Source organism: Lolium perenne, chromosome 6 (assembly GCF_019359855.2).
Source record: "Lolium perenne isolate Kyuss_39 chromosome 6, Kyuss_2.0, whole genome shotgun sequence".
In the NCBI taxonomy this organism is placed as follows: Eukaryota; Viridiplantae; Streptophyta; class Magnoliopsida; order Poales; family Poaceae; genus Lolium; species Lolium perenne.
In genome coordinates, this window is record NC_067249.2 from 105,896,419 (window position 1) to 105,908,946 (window position 12,528).

Sequence of the window (12,528 nt, forward strand, 5' to 3'; positions counted from 1 at the left end):
CTGAACCATATGCGCCAGTGAAGTGTACTCCGCTTGGGAAGCCATGTCCTTGATCGGCGACGCGAGACCTACCAACGCGGATCAACTGCTTCTTTCTCATTCAAACGAGCCGAATAGCATCGGTTCCTCACGTTCCTGAAGCGCTGAATGTATTCTGACACTGTTTCTCCGCGCCTCTGTCGTACTTGTGCCAGATCGGCAATGCCAGCCTCGGAAGCTTCTGAGTGATATTGCATGTGGAACTGCTCTTCCATCTGCTTCCACGTCCGGATTGAATCTGGTGGCAGCGAGGTGTACCATCCAAAAGCCGATCCCGTGAGAGACTGCGCAAAAAACCTTACGCGTAGCGGGTCTGATGCTGAGATCATGCCCAACTGTGCCAAATATCGGCTCACGTGCTCAATTGAGCTAGAGCCTTCTGAGCCACTAAACTTTGAGAACTCAGGGAGCCGATACTTGGGCGGCAGTGGAATCAAATCATACTCGTTGGGGTACGGCTTGGAATAGCCGATTGCCCTCCTTTTCGGCACCATGCCGAACTGGTCTCTCAAGATTGCACTGATCTGGTCCACTGTAGGAGCTGCTGGGGTTGAATTTTGCTGATCTGTTGCGGTGGCATATTTAGCCAGCCACGCTCGTTTATCGGCGTCTCCTCCAGAATCGCTCCCGTGGCTCCGAAATTCCTCTTGTGGCTCCAGAGATTCCTCCCGTCGTAGTCCGGTTCGTGCGCGCCAAGTTGTTGCGGTCGCACGTACATGCACATGTATCCATGCGGGATTTCCTTAGGCGGTTCCAAAGCATGAATCGTAATCAGCATGGTCGCCTCCAATCTTGTAGATTTACGAACGCCGTGAACCCGGCGGCTCTGAGCTGCTAGCGAGAACGGCACTGCGGTCTGGTGTAGAGCGGTATCTCTCCTTGGTGAGTCCCTAGTGTAGGTCCTGACGGAGAGTACTGATGCTTCATGATTTCCTGGACCACGCGAAGCGCAACGCGCTCGAAAGCGTTCACCAGGCTCTCGGAATGACGGTGTAGCGAATGAGCTACCATGTAGTTAACTTCCTGGCGTAGAGCTCTGGTGCGTTCTTCTGAAGAAGTAGACAGATCCACTTCATCGAGAGCGCCTTCAGCTGAGAACCCTTTCCACCTAATGCCGTGTGAGCGGGTCCTCTGGAAAGAGCCGATGAGGTCGGCTTCAAAGAGAGCTTTGATCTCGTCATACTTCTTCTTATACTCCTCAGTCAGATCTTCGTACGTGACTGGGTCTTCCGCCATCTCTGATGCAGATGTTGATGCAGTTGATGTAGAAGAAGGTCCCACCGGGCGTGCCAGAATGTGTTGACCACCAAAACCCACCGGCGAGCAGCGACGGGCAACACGTAGAGCCGGGAGGCTCCCAGGACTGCTGGTGGGCCCTGGTCCCTCGGGCGACGGCCCGCAATGCTCCGGCACACGTCCAAGCTGGTGCAAGGGCGTGCCACCTGACTTATACCTGGTCAGGAAGGTGATGGATTGCTTCGACTAGTTTCCTGCATGGCATACACGTAAACATTAAATACGAGCCTCGATCGGCTCTCAGGTTATCCTGTGAATCGGCTCATGGAGCCGATCCACCCATGATTCGTATTGGATCTACGATAATATGGTGGTCCTGCTTTGATCAATACTAAGCTAAAACGATCTACGACGATTTAGGGTTTTCACCACATAACCGGAACATCTTGCACGTAATTGAGCCTGGCAGGTACGAAAGATGACGGAAAATCAACCCTAGAGAAGGCCTAAAAACCAACATGAAGTTGATCCTCGGAACATCCTTTCTAGGATCAGCAAACCGTACCTCACGCCCTACTGGATCCTTCAACCCGTTTGCAAGACCTAACCATATGGATATTAAACTAATCCTTGAAGAACAAGGAACAACCGTAACAGATCGAATCTACTGAAATAAAGACTAAGCAAGGTGTTATCCTTACACCTAAGATAGGTGTAAGGACAGCTAGATATCTAGGGATAGCAAAGCTAAGCGAATACATCAAGTAAATATCGATGCAAACCCTAACATATCTATGATAATGGTGTTGCTCGCCATCAAAAAGGCTTCAGTACGAGCAACACATGAACAACGAATAAACAAGATACTGCCTAGATCGCAAGATGCGATCTAGGCAGCATAGCGCTTACCCGGAAGAAACCCTCGAAACAAGGGGTGGCGATGCGCCTAGATTGGTTTGTTGTGAACGTGATCGTCCTCTTTTCTCAATAACCCTAGATACATATTTATAGTCCATAGACTTTCTAACTTGGGAATAATCCCAACCGTGTACGAGCTAAACCCTATCTTTTAATTCTAACCGACACGTAAACCTACTATAATTTACAGATACACGGGCAATCTAGCCCAAACTCTTGCACGAGGCCGATTCATGAATATTTCCCGTGTATATTCTCCAAGCCCATCTCAATCACGGCCCACCTCCTGACTTGGTTAAAATCTGGTGATAACAGGCGGAACAGCTTTCGGGCGCCGTTTTCTCCACCGCGGCTACCCAGAGGAGCCCGTCGAAGTTGCTTCCCCGGAGGAGCTCGTCGGGGTGGCACCAGCAAAGCTCCACCCTCCCTGCATCGATGGCTCCCAATGGCTGAGCTGTGACTCGTGAGGAAGATGGTGTTGAACTGATTCATTTGGCCTTGTTTGACTGGTGGCCGTTGGATTTTGCTTGGATGGGTGGATGTGGGCCTCGAGGCACGGCGTGCCTTGTGAACGTCAAGGCACTGGATCCCTGTCCGATTTGCGTGGCCTATGCGCCGACCATAAAACAGGCGCACCTATCCATACCTTGGCCCACAACGCGTACTTGCACCGTCCAATCGTTGAGAGAGCTCCGATTTCAATAGCCTTATACCGTTTAGATAATGGAGAAAACAAGAGTCGTGACATCGTGTCTGGGTTCTTTGAAAATTCCAAGGACTTTTTACTACTCCCTCCGGCCTAGGGCTTAAGGTGTAAAAATCTCGGCCCAATTATAAAGGAGGCGATCGGTTGAGAGTAAAATTCAGATGGTTTCCAAATTTGCCCTCGTATGCACGCGGTGGAGTATTAAATTACAGTTGGCCCGGTGAGTCATACTTCATCGCTGCTTTTTCATTTTGGCCCCTCACAATTCTAGAAATCAACCCACCCGTCTGATCAACGACACGTTGCCGCCCAGAACCCTCCTCTCATACCATTTGTCCTCATCCTCTTCATGGAGTCGGGGGCAACGAGGTGGTGGTGAAGCAGGTGAGGTGAGGCGGGGGGCATGGTGGAGTCGTTGGAGGAGCTTGAGGTCAACCGCACGTGCAACGTGGGAGCCTAATGCGTCTCTGGCCTAAGGTCCTCGAGGGCCATAAGGGAGCGGAGGGGATGATCGTGAATAAAGCGGAGGAAGCAGAGGGGCCGAGCGCAGTAGGCATGTGCACAAACCGCGCTGCTCCAATCCAACAAAACCGACCACGAGAGCCCTCCTCCTCTCGGTCATCACCAAAGACAAGCCATCATCCTTCCCCACTACTCCAGGGCTCTATCCGACCGCCGCGCCGACGAAGTCAGCTGCGAGCTCGACTGCCGCGAGGTAGGAGCCGAGCGATGCTTGCGGTTGAGGAGGGGTTGGGCGGTGGTGCTTGCATTTAAGGAGGGAGTGGGGCGGCGGCGCGATGCACGGTTGAGAGGTGGCGGGGGGGATATGGTCGAGCTGATGTGATGTAGGAACAAATGCGTTACAACATTGCAAGAACCTAGGGTTGTGTTCCTTTAGTTGGGCTTGGGCTGAAAATGAGATTTCGTGAGTACCCTTTCATCTCTTTTGAGGATCGGTGTCATCGGGTGACATGAAAAACGTCATGGGTATTATGCTAGTTTCAATAAGTATGGAAATAATTTTTCTTTAAGAATCGCATCTTTCAAGCTTTACTTACAGTACTCTCCGGTCTAATCCGAGCAGTGAGATTTTTTCTTTGCTCCGAACAGGGATTGCGTCGGATAAAGAAAGCAGGTAGAGTATATGGGATTTGGGAAACCAAGTTTATTTTTGTGCGAAAATAATCGCTACTCCGTATTACTATCTGAAAGCAAATAGTGTGCTGAATCGTACACGGAGTCACGGATATATGAGCCACGGTGGCCGCCTGCTCTTTCCCTTGTTCCAAGCAAACCCCCTCTTCCGTTCGGCCCGCATCGCCTTTCGTTATATACCCACGCCTCTCCGCTCGGCGGATCCAAACACCAAACCCTAGACTCCCCGATGTCCGCCGCGGCCGTCGACACGACCCCTCCCGCGGCTCTCCCGATGGCGCCCCCGCCGTCCTACCCCGCCACCTCCGGCCCCTCCGCCTCCTCCGGCGGCGACGACGAGGACGACCTCTACGGCCGCCTCAAGACGCTCCAGCGCCACATGGAGTTCGTCGAGATCCAGGAGGAGTACGTCAAGGATGAGCAGAAGAACCTCAAGCGCGAGCTGCTGCGCGCGCAGGAGGAGGTCAAGCGGATCCAGTCCGTGCCCCTCGTCATCGGCCAGTTCATGGAGATGGTCGACGGCAACAACGGCATCGTCGGCTCCACCACCGGCAGCAACTACTACGTGCGGATCCTCAGCACCATCAACCGCGAGCTCCTCAAGCCCTCCGCCTCGGTCGCCCTGCACCGCCACTCCAACGCGCTCGTCGACGTCCTGCCCCCCGAGGCCGACTCCAGCATCTCGCTGCTCGGCTCATCGGAGAAGCCCAACGTCCTGTACTCGGTCAGTCTTCGGACGGATTTCTCTGATCCCTATCAACCCTAGCTTTAATTTGACGGTTATGGATCTGCGTACGGATGCGATCTGGGTTATCTGTTTTTCAATTTCCCCCAATCCTAGATAGATTTGGATTATGAGCTGTTTCCCCACCTCGGGATCCTAATTTTTCTCATGTTAGGATTCAAATGTTTTATTCTTCTCTATTCATTTTTTGGCGATAATTGTAGCATAATTATTCAATAAACGGTAGAATATCGGCATCAAGATTTGTGGAAAGTTGGATATGTCTGTACCTGATTCGAGCCTGCTTCATGTAGAATATCACACTTATGTTGTGACAGTGAATATCACACTTCTGCTGTGATAGTGAATACCACACTTCTGCTGTGATAGTGAATACCACACTTATTGTAGATTGGTTTTCATCTGTCTGATATTCGTATTCTTGCTAGCAACTGTTTAGAATGCTGTGATTAGTTGTCGACACTGACCTACAGTTTCAGTACTGCCGGTGCATATCCTTTTAGGCCATAAAAATAAACTACTCTTGCCAACATAACTTAGGATCTCAAACTACCATACTACCGTAGGATTGGTTTGATAAATCCTTTTAATTTTATTTATGCTACCTGTGATTTTCTTCACCATCGGTACGTCCACGTAATCATTTAATCATATGTACTACTTCCCTATACCTGTTTATGCGGTTGACAAATATTGAACATTTGAACATTGTATTTAATTTGATTTTTGTGGAGAACATGACTGATTTTTTTTAATGTTGTAGAGCGTATATCTTAACTATTTAAGAAAGTCAATGACATTTTTTCTAATTTCTGATAATCTTCAGGATATTGGAGGATGTGATATCCAAAAACAAGAAATTCGAGAGGCTGTTGAGCTACCATTGACACATCATGAGCTGTACAAGCAGATTGGTATTGATCCTCCCAGAGGAGTGCTGCTCTATGGTCCTCCAGGCACTGGCAAGACCATGCTTGCGAAAGCTGTGGCACATCACACTACTGCTGCTTTTATCAGAGTGGTTGGTTCAGAGTTTGTGCAGAAGTACTTGGGGGAGGTAAGATCGGAATAGGCGTAACATCTATTTATAGCTTTGATGTTACATTGCTTTGTCCTTTTGTTCCTATTGAATACTGTTGTATGTTTTATGCTTTGACCGTGAAATAAATGCCTAGTTTGTCAACACCAGCCTTGTGTCAAGTGTTGTTTAGGTTGCCTAGCGTATTCATTGGTGAGATTACCGAAATTTCCACTTGTTTGGTCTAAACTGTTCTGGGGCGATCTGGTAACACCAGGGGATAACTATGACATTGCATTTGCGGTGCTTCCAAACATCTTATTATATCTAGTGACTATACCAATTTAACTACTGTCAAATTGCCTACTATTTGTGCTGTCACTAATATGACGCATGATTCTTATTGTTTGTCTTATCTAGTGGTTCATACATTCTTATATATGGTTTTGCACAAGTTCTTATGTTGATGCATTGTGTCACTTGTCTTATCTTAGGGCCCAAGGATGGTTCGAGATGTATTCCGCTTGGCTAAAGAGAATGCCCCAGCTATAATATTCATTGATGAGGTTGATGCTATAGCCACTGCTCGATTCGATGCTCAGACTGGTGCTGATCGAGAAGTTCAGCGTATTCTGATGGAGCTACTCAATCAGGTAAGGCTTGTAGCTATAATATGTTACTGTCCCTGGAGTTGATCGCAACTTCTAGCTCTAGAATATCAGGCACTCAAAACATGCATATAGATGACAATGAGGAAAATAATACACTGACTTGTAACTCTTTGTTCTTTTTATATTAGCTATAATATGTTAATCTGTCCCTGGAGTTGATCGCAACTTCTAGCTCTAGAATATCAGGCACTCAAAACATGCATATAGATGACAATGAGGAAAATAATACACTGACTTGTAACTCTTTGTTCTTTTTTTATGATTTTGCAAAATTCATACATGCTCTTGGAATTAGTTTCTGGGTTTGAAGGCTATTGTTGAGAAATTGTTAGGACTGTTGGTGCATGTGCAATGCAAGATGCTTAGAGAGGCGCTTAGGAAAATAAACAGCTTTCTGCTTACGCATTAGTGCTTATTTATACTGGGAAGTTGCCTAACTAGACACCTCTCATGTACAAATAAGCATTGGTGCTTAAGAAAATTCTTTGTTTTATTTTTGTAAGCACCCCTAAACATGTAGCATTGTACATGGCCTTACATGCAGCTTTCTTAATCCTTGAGGGGTCTGAGTATTTCTCATTGTAATTGTTGTATACAATGTAGATGGATGGGTTTGACCAGACAGTTAATGTGAAGGTTATAATGGCGACCAACCGTGCAGATACTCTAGATCCTGCTCTGTTGCGTCCTGGACGACTGGACAGGAAAATTGAGTTCCCTCTGCCAGACCGGAGGCAGAAGAGGCTTGTTTTCCAAGTAAGTTTCTTTGTAAAAACTTGCTGGTTTACTTTTTGGATGGATATTGTTTACAACCACTTTTGTATATTACTATTACTATATAGCACACTATTTTGAATGTAGCAGATTGTGTTGTTGGTCTCGTATTCCTAGTTCTTTCACTTGCACTTATTATTAGTAAGAACAGTAAATTTGGTCTCAAACACTCATCTTTAGCTCCAGCTACCTAATTAGTTATAAGCTTGCATTTATGTACAAGATTAAACTATTGAAGAACTTAGTTGCATGATCCTTTCTGAGGTATGTTTTTGTTTGCATCTGGTAACTGACTTTTCCTATTATCTTCAGGTCTGTACATCTAAAATGAACTTGAGTGACGAGGTTGATTTGGAAGATTATGTCTCCAGACCGGATAAAATCAGTGCTGCTGATGTGAGTGCCTTCCATTATGTTAAATACTCTTGAAATATGCACTCTTACTGCTGCAGCATAAGAAATTTCATTACATCTATTTAATGGTCATGACAACATCCTTAAATGCTGATGTGAGTGCCTTCCATTATGTTAAATACTCTTGAAATCTGCACTCTTACTGCTGCTGCATAAGAAATTTCGTTACGTCTATGTAATGACCCTTAAAAGTTTTTCTTAGTACGTCTTAAATATTTGTTTCATAAGAACTGACACCTACGAAATCTGATGTGATGCTCCTGGTACATCCAGGTCTGATCTTTTTTAATCCTCGTCACCCTGGTAATTCATTGTTAGCAAAATGCACTGTTGTCAGTCCTAACTCGAACAAAGATAGTTGAGGTCCCCTATTGAGGTTATATCCAGATATGCTCGTTTTCTACAGTAGTTCTTATATACTTGATAAGTTGCTATAAGAAAATTATGATATTCCATGATAATAATATTGTCCCTAGGTTCTTAATCTGATATAAACCTGATATCTGTTGATACTTTTACATAACTATACCCAGTGAGAACACCATTACCCCATTCTCTGCGGCCTTTTATAACAATCTTTGCCACATTTGTTTTCAGATCACGGCTATTTGCCAAGAAGCCGGCATGCATGCTGTCCGCAAAAATCGCTATGTTATCCTCCCCAAGGACTTCGAGAAGGGTTACCGAACCAATGTGAAGAAGCCTGATACAGACTTCGACTTCTACAAATGAGTCAATGAAGTGTTAAACAGGATGCTTATTTCCTACTGGCGACATGATCAGCATTAGAGATGAATTTGTGGATAGTCGCCTCTGTGACATGAATGTTATTGCACCCTGAGGCCGATGCATAACTTAATCTATTTCATCAGATTCAGTTACTTCATTTCTGTTTGTACTTCGAAAAATAGATGGGTTTGCACTTTCAATCTCACCAGTGTTGTTATAAGCTAACATGGCTTGTCTGTACTATTTTCTGTAGTACTGTTAAAGTATCGTTTGATGGTTTACCGTTTGCTTGGGGGTTGTGATTGTTTCCCAATGGTAATTGGACGTTTTCCTGACAGTTTCACTTCACTCTAGTGAAATACTGTCATAGTTTATGATTCAAATTTTCTGTGCCAAAATGGGTGTAATCGTTTGCCTTTGGTATGACTCGACTTGCTTCCCATTGCTAGGCTCTGAGAATCAACTGAACTGAACAAAGCGAGAGATATTCAGATACAGTAAAGCGCCAGAATGCAGAACAAACAAACACTTCAACTCTTTTGAAATAATCAAATTTCACAATGTGTAAGTAGTATCTGAAGAATATTCAGAAAAACGCAAATTGTAGAGCCGTAAACCTGAAGAATTCTGAAAAATCCACATTGTAGAGCTCCAGACAGGCCGAGATCAACATGACAGTTACCCTGAACATTACAACCATCTCTGCAACAGTTAAATGAATTCAAATCCTTGGCTAAAACAGATCAAACTCGCCTAAAAAATTGGCCATGTCCTTGGCTTGTTTCCTGATTCTGGTCTAGCCTGCTACGATCCACTCTGATAACTGGGAGCCTGGGAAGCCAAACATTTGGGGTGTTGCTACACAGTGCTACAGCACCGGTTAGTTTTAGGAAGTGCCCTACCCAAAAATAGAAAGAAGCACGATCCAAAAATAGAAAGTCGTGACTGTTTCCTCCTTCCGCGCCGCGCTCTCTCTTTCCTGTGCTCCATTGCAAGTTCGGATTCTTTGATCGCGTAGAAAAATTACAGCCATATCGGTGGACTGCAAATCCAGACAAAAGAATACACCACCTTGTTTTTCTGTAAAATATTGCTGGAATGCAAAAAGAGAAAAAAAGTACATCTAAATCTTGGGAGAACCTACTGTTATTACATCCAGATATGGAAGAGAACCTATTATATTCACGATTCTAGATGTAGAAAAGAAGGGAAAAAGAAGATCATATATGTAGAAAAACGGGAAAAAAAAATACATCCACCGCTTCCATTATTCTAGATGTATAAAAGGAGGAAAATGTACATCCCAGTTCCAAAAAAAATACCAGCCGAACTAGAGGGGGTCTGCTATTGTTACATCCATTGGTATTGCAGGACGTAAAATTGGAGGTGCCAGGGAGGTGCCGGAGTTGAGATGAGGAGGATTCGATCCGATTGGCGGGCCCCGGCGGCGCTCGCTGGCCCAGCGACGCGGTGGGGGCGGGGACCTTGCTGGCGGCTGCAGCGCGCGGTGAAGATCGGCGTCCTCCTGACAGCGCGACATGGAGACGGGGCACCCGCTGCGATCTGCCGTCGATGCCCATGGAGACAGGGCCTGCAGCACCGTATATGGCGTCTCCCCAGCCGATTTGCCGTCGAGCTCCTCCCCGTAGCAATTGGGGGTTTCAATGGAGACGAGGGCAGGAGACTCACATGGACAGGCGGAGGCGCCGGAGGTGGCTAGCGACGGCCATATCGCCGCAGCGGCGAGCCGGCGACCGGGCTGCAAGTCACAGGCGAGAGGAAAAGCCAGACGAGCCCGTCCTGTTTTGCTGGAAGAGTGCTAGAAGGGAATCGGGAGTTCTGGAAGGGCCAAGTCGTGTGGTCCTTGTTACCCGACCTGAGCAAGCCACACGATCATTATCGAACGGGCGGAAGAGGTGGGCACTCTGTAACGCCAGAACGAGCCCAGGCACAAATTAGAAATTGGGAAACATTTGGTGTAGGACTCGTAAACCTGAAGAATTCTGAAAAATCCACAAGCCAAACATGAGGTAGGACTCGTGCGATGTACTGTAGTGCTGGAGTGCAAGAAAGCTGCGGTCAAGCTATTTGACCGACTCGCTCCTGAACTGCGGCTTCTCAAGGAGAGGTGATAACTTTATGTCGGTAAGGATTTATTACTTTGTTCCATCCATCGAAGAAAAAATAACCAAAATATTTGAGGTGAAGACTAGACATCACCTGAATACACAGCCGAAATCGATGAAATCAACTCAACCTTTTGAGCCATGACTTTGCCGGAGTCGACCACATGATTTTCACCTGCCTAGATCTTCTTTTCACCGGAAACGAGTACGACATTTCATGTACGGTTCACATACGATACCGAAATCTGTCGCTCCACCTTGATACAACGTTTTGGTCGGATTGTTTCTTTTGCGAAAAGTCCAACAATTTATTAATAATCATCAACAGTAGTACATAGAGCTTTAAAAATAATAATAAATACAAATATGTTATTGGACCACCTAGCAAAGACTACAAGCACTAGAACAAGCCGAAAGCGTGCCGCCATCCTCGCTCCTCCCTCAACATAGCCGGGCACAACTTATTGTATTAGAGCTTGTTGTAGTAGATATAACGATGCTCGTGCTAAGGTCCAAAGGACCAACACACCATAAAAACAAACATCGTCAATTTTAGAACCGTAGATTGAAAGGGCTAGACTTGCAACCACAATAACCGGATGCCGGGAGATCTGCCGGGAAATAACTCCACACGCCCTCTGTTGATGCTAAGCGCACCACCGAAAGGGGGATAGGGCAGCATCGTACAAGCATGGACACAAATTAATCTCATATATAGCATTGTTGTTGTTTCAATTCAAGGTAATATACCCTTATTCGGGGTTTCAGTGGTTTGAGAGCCGGGTATTGCAAGTGTGGCACACCATGGTAGCTGAGAGGGCCACGATGAATCGATTGCCCCTCTTAGCGCATTTCCAAGGGAGAATGACCAGAAGCACCTAAATTGTGTTTGTTTCGGGACGTTCAGAGTTCAGACGCCTTATTCGAACCGACGGGGCGGGTGCGCCCAAGGACACACCCGGATGGATTGATTGTTGTCTATTTTTTCTTCTTTTTCTTGTATCTATGTACTTGATCAAACAAGTCTATTGCAAGATAGTAACACACGAATTAATTAAACGACAATCCAAACAATGAAATAGTAAGTCTATACAACAATTGAAACGGAAATACAATTCCACATGCACATATGGGTATTGTAGCTATCATTACCGTTGGTAGGTGCTTTGAAATTTGAAATTCCTTGAAAAGATAAGAATTGTCCATTAGAACACATGAGCATTAAAACTATTGTTTTTCTTTGATGATTCACACATGCTCCTGAAGTCACCCTAAAGATCATGCAGCCGATGACCATTCCGTTCATTCTCCACAACTATGTTGTACATGCTGATACAAGCAATCATGACTTGCCACATTTGATCTATCGATCATGTTTTAGCAGGGTGTGGTGGACAATAGCACAACGAGTTCGGAGCACACCAATAGCCGCTCCACTGATAAGATAAATATAATGTATCCATGATGTTGTCACTATAACTCTCTTGATGTGTTGCAAGGAGAGGTCATTTGTTACCTTAGGGTCCGAGGATTGTCCTAAAAATGCCATGCACTAAGGATAGATGACACACTAGGTACTACCTCCTTTTGTGTTGGTGATTATTGATCCCATAAGTTGCGCTTTGGGGTGTTGCCTTCAACAAGTCTTGCAAAAATCGGAGAGTGTTCCAACATGTTGAGGTCATTGTGAGATTCCATTTTAAAGTAGTTCATTTCAGAATGCAATCTATAATAGCTCCATATGCAAGACACCTGATAATTAGAAGAGAACCCAAGCAACCCGATGCAATCCCTCTTTAGTCACCGTACCCCCCTTCTCCTCCGTGACACACACACAGATATAAGATGCATGAACACATCCTTTGACATGGTAAAAGCACTGCGCAACATCTTTGGAAGAAATGTTGGATTGGCCCTTAAATATTAGCCATATAGGAGATCATGGCCGGCTGCCCTACCATGATCGGCAAGTGTCCCAGTGTTGAACCTCGGTGGTA

The 12,528-nt window shown here is 45.7% G+C and overlaps 1 protein-coding gene across 1 annotated transcript; it reads left to right on the forward strand.

Annotated features, from left to right (window-relative positions):
• Positions 1 to 4,187: 4,187 nt before the first annotated feature.
• On the forward strand, positions 4,188 to 8,686 carry LOC127307445 (26S proteasome regulatory subunit 6B homolog). Its single transcript, XM_051338174.2, has 6 exons — positions 4,188 to 4,778; positions 5,626 to 5,856; positions 6,312 to 6,470; positions 7,092 to 7,244; positions 7,575 to 7,658; positions 8,274 to 8,686. The coding sequence occupies exons 1-6, from the start codon at positions 4,284 to 4,286 to the stop codon at positions 8,406 to 8,408; spliced, it is 1,257 nt and encodes a 418-aa protein (XP_051194134.1). The 5' UTR covers positions 4,188 to 4,283; the 3' UTR covers positions 8,409 to 8,686.
• The last annotated feature ends 3,842 nt before the right edge of the window (positions 8,687 to 12,528 follow it).

Bases quoted from the DNA above. Each gene is read 5' to 3' on its own strand.
- LOC127307445 (XM_051338174.2), top strand. From the start codon at position 4,284: ATGTCCGCCGCGGCCGTCGACACGACCCCTCCCGCGGCTCTCCCGATG. The intron at 4,779-5,625 runs GTCAGTCTTCGG...GATAATCTTCAG, and splicing joins AGCCCAACGTCCTGTACTCG to GATATTGGAGGATGTGATAT. The intron at 7,245-7,574 runs GTAAGTTTCTTT...TATTATCTTCAG, and splicing joins AGAAGAGGCTTGTTTTCCAA to GTCTGTACATCTAAAATGAA.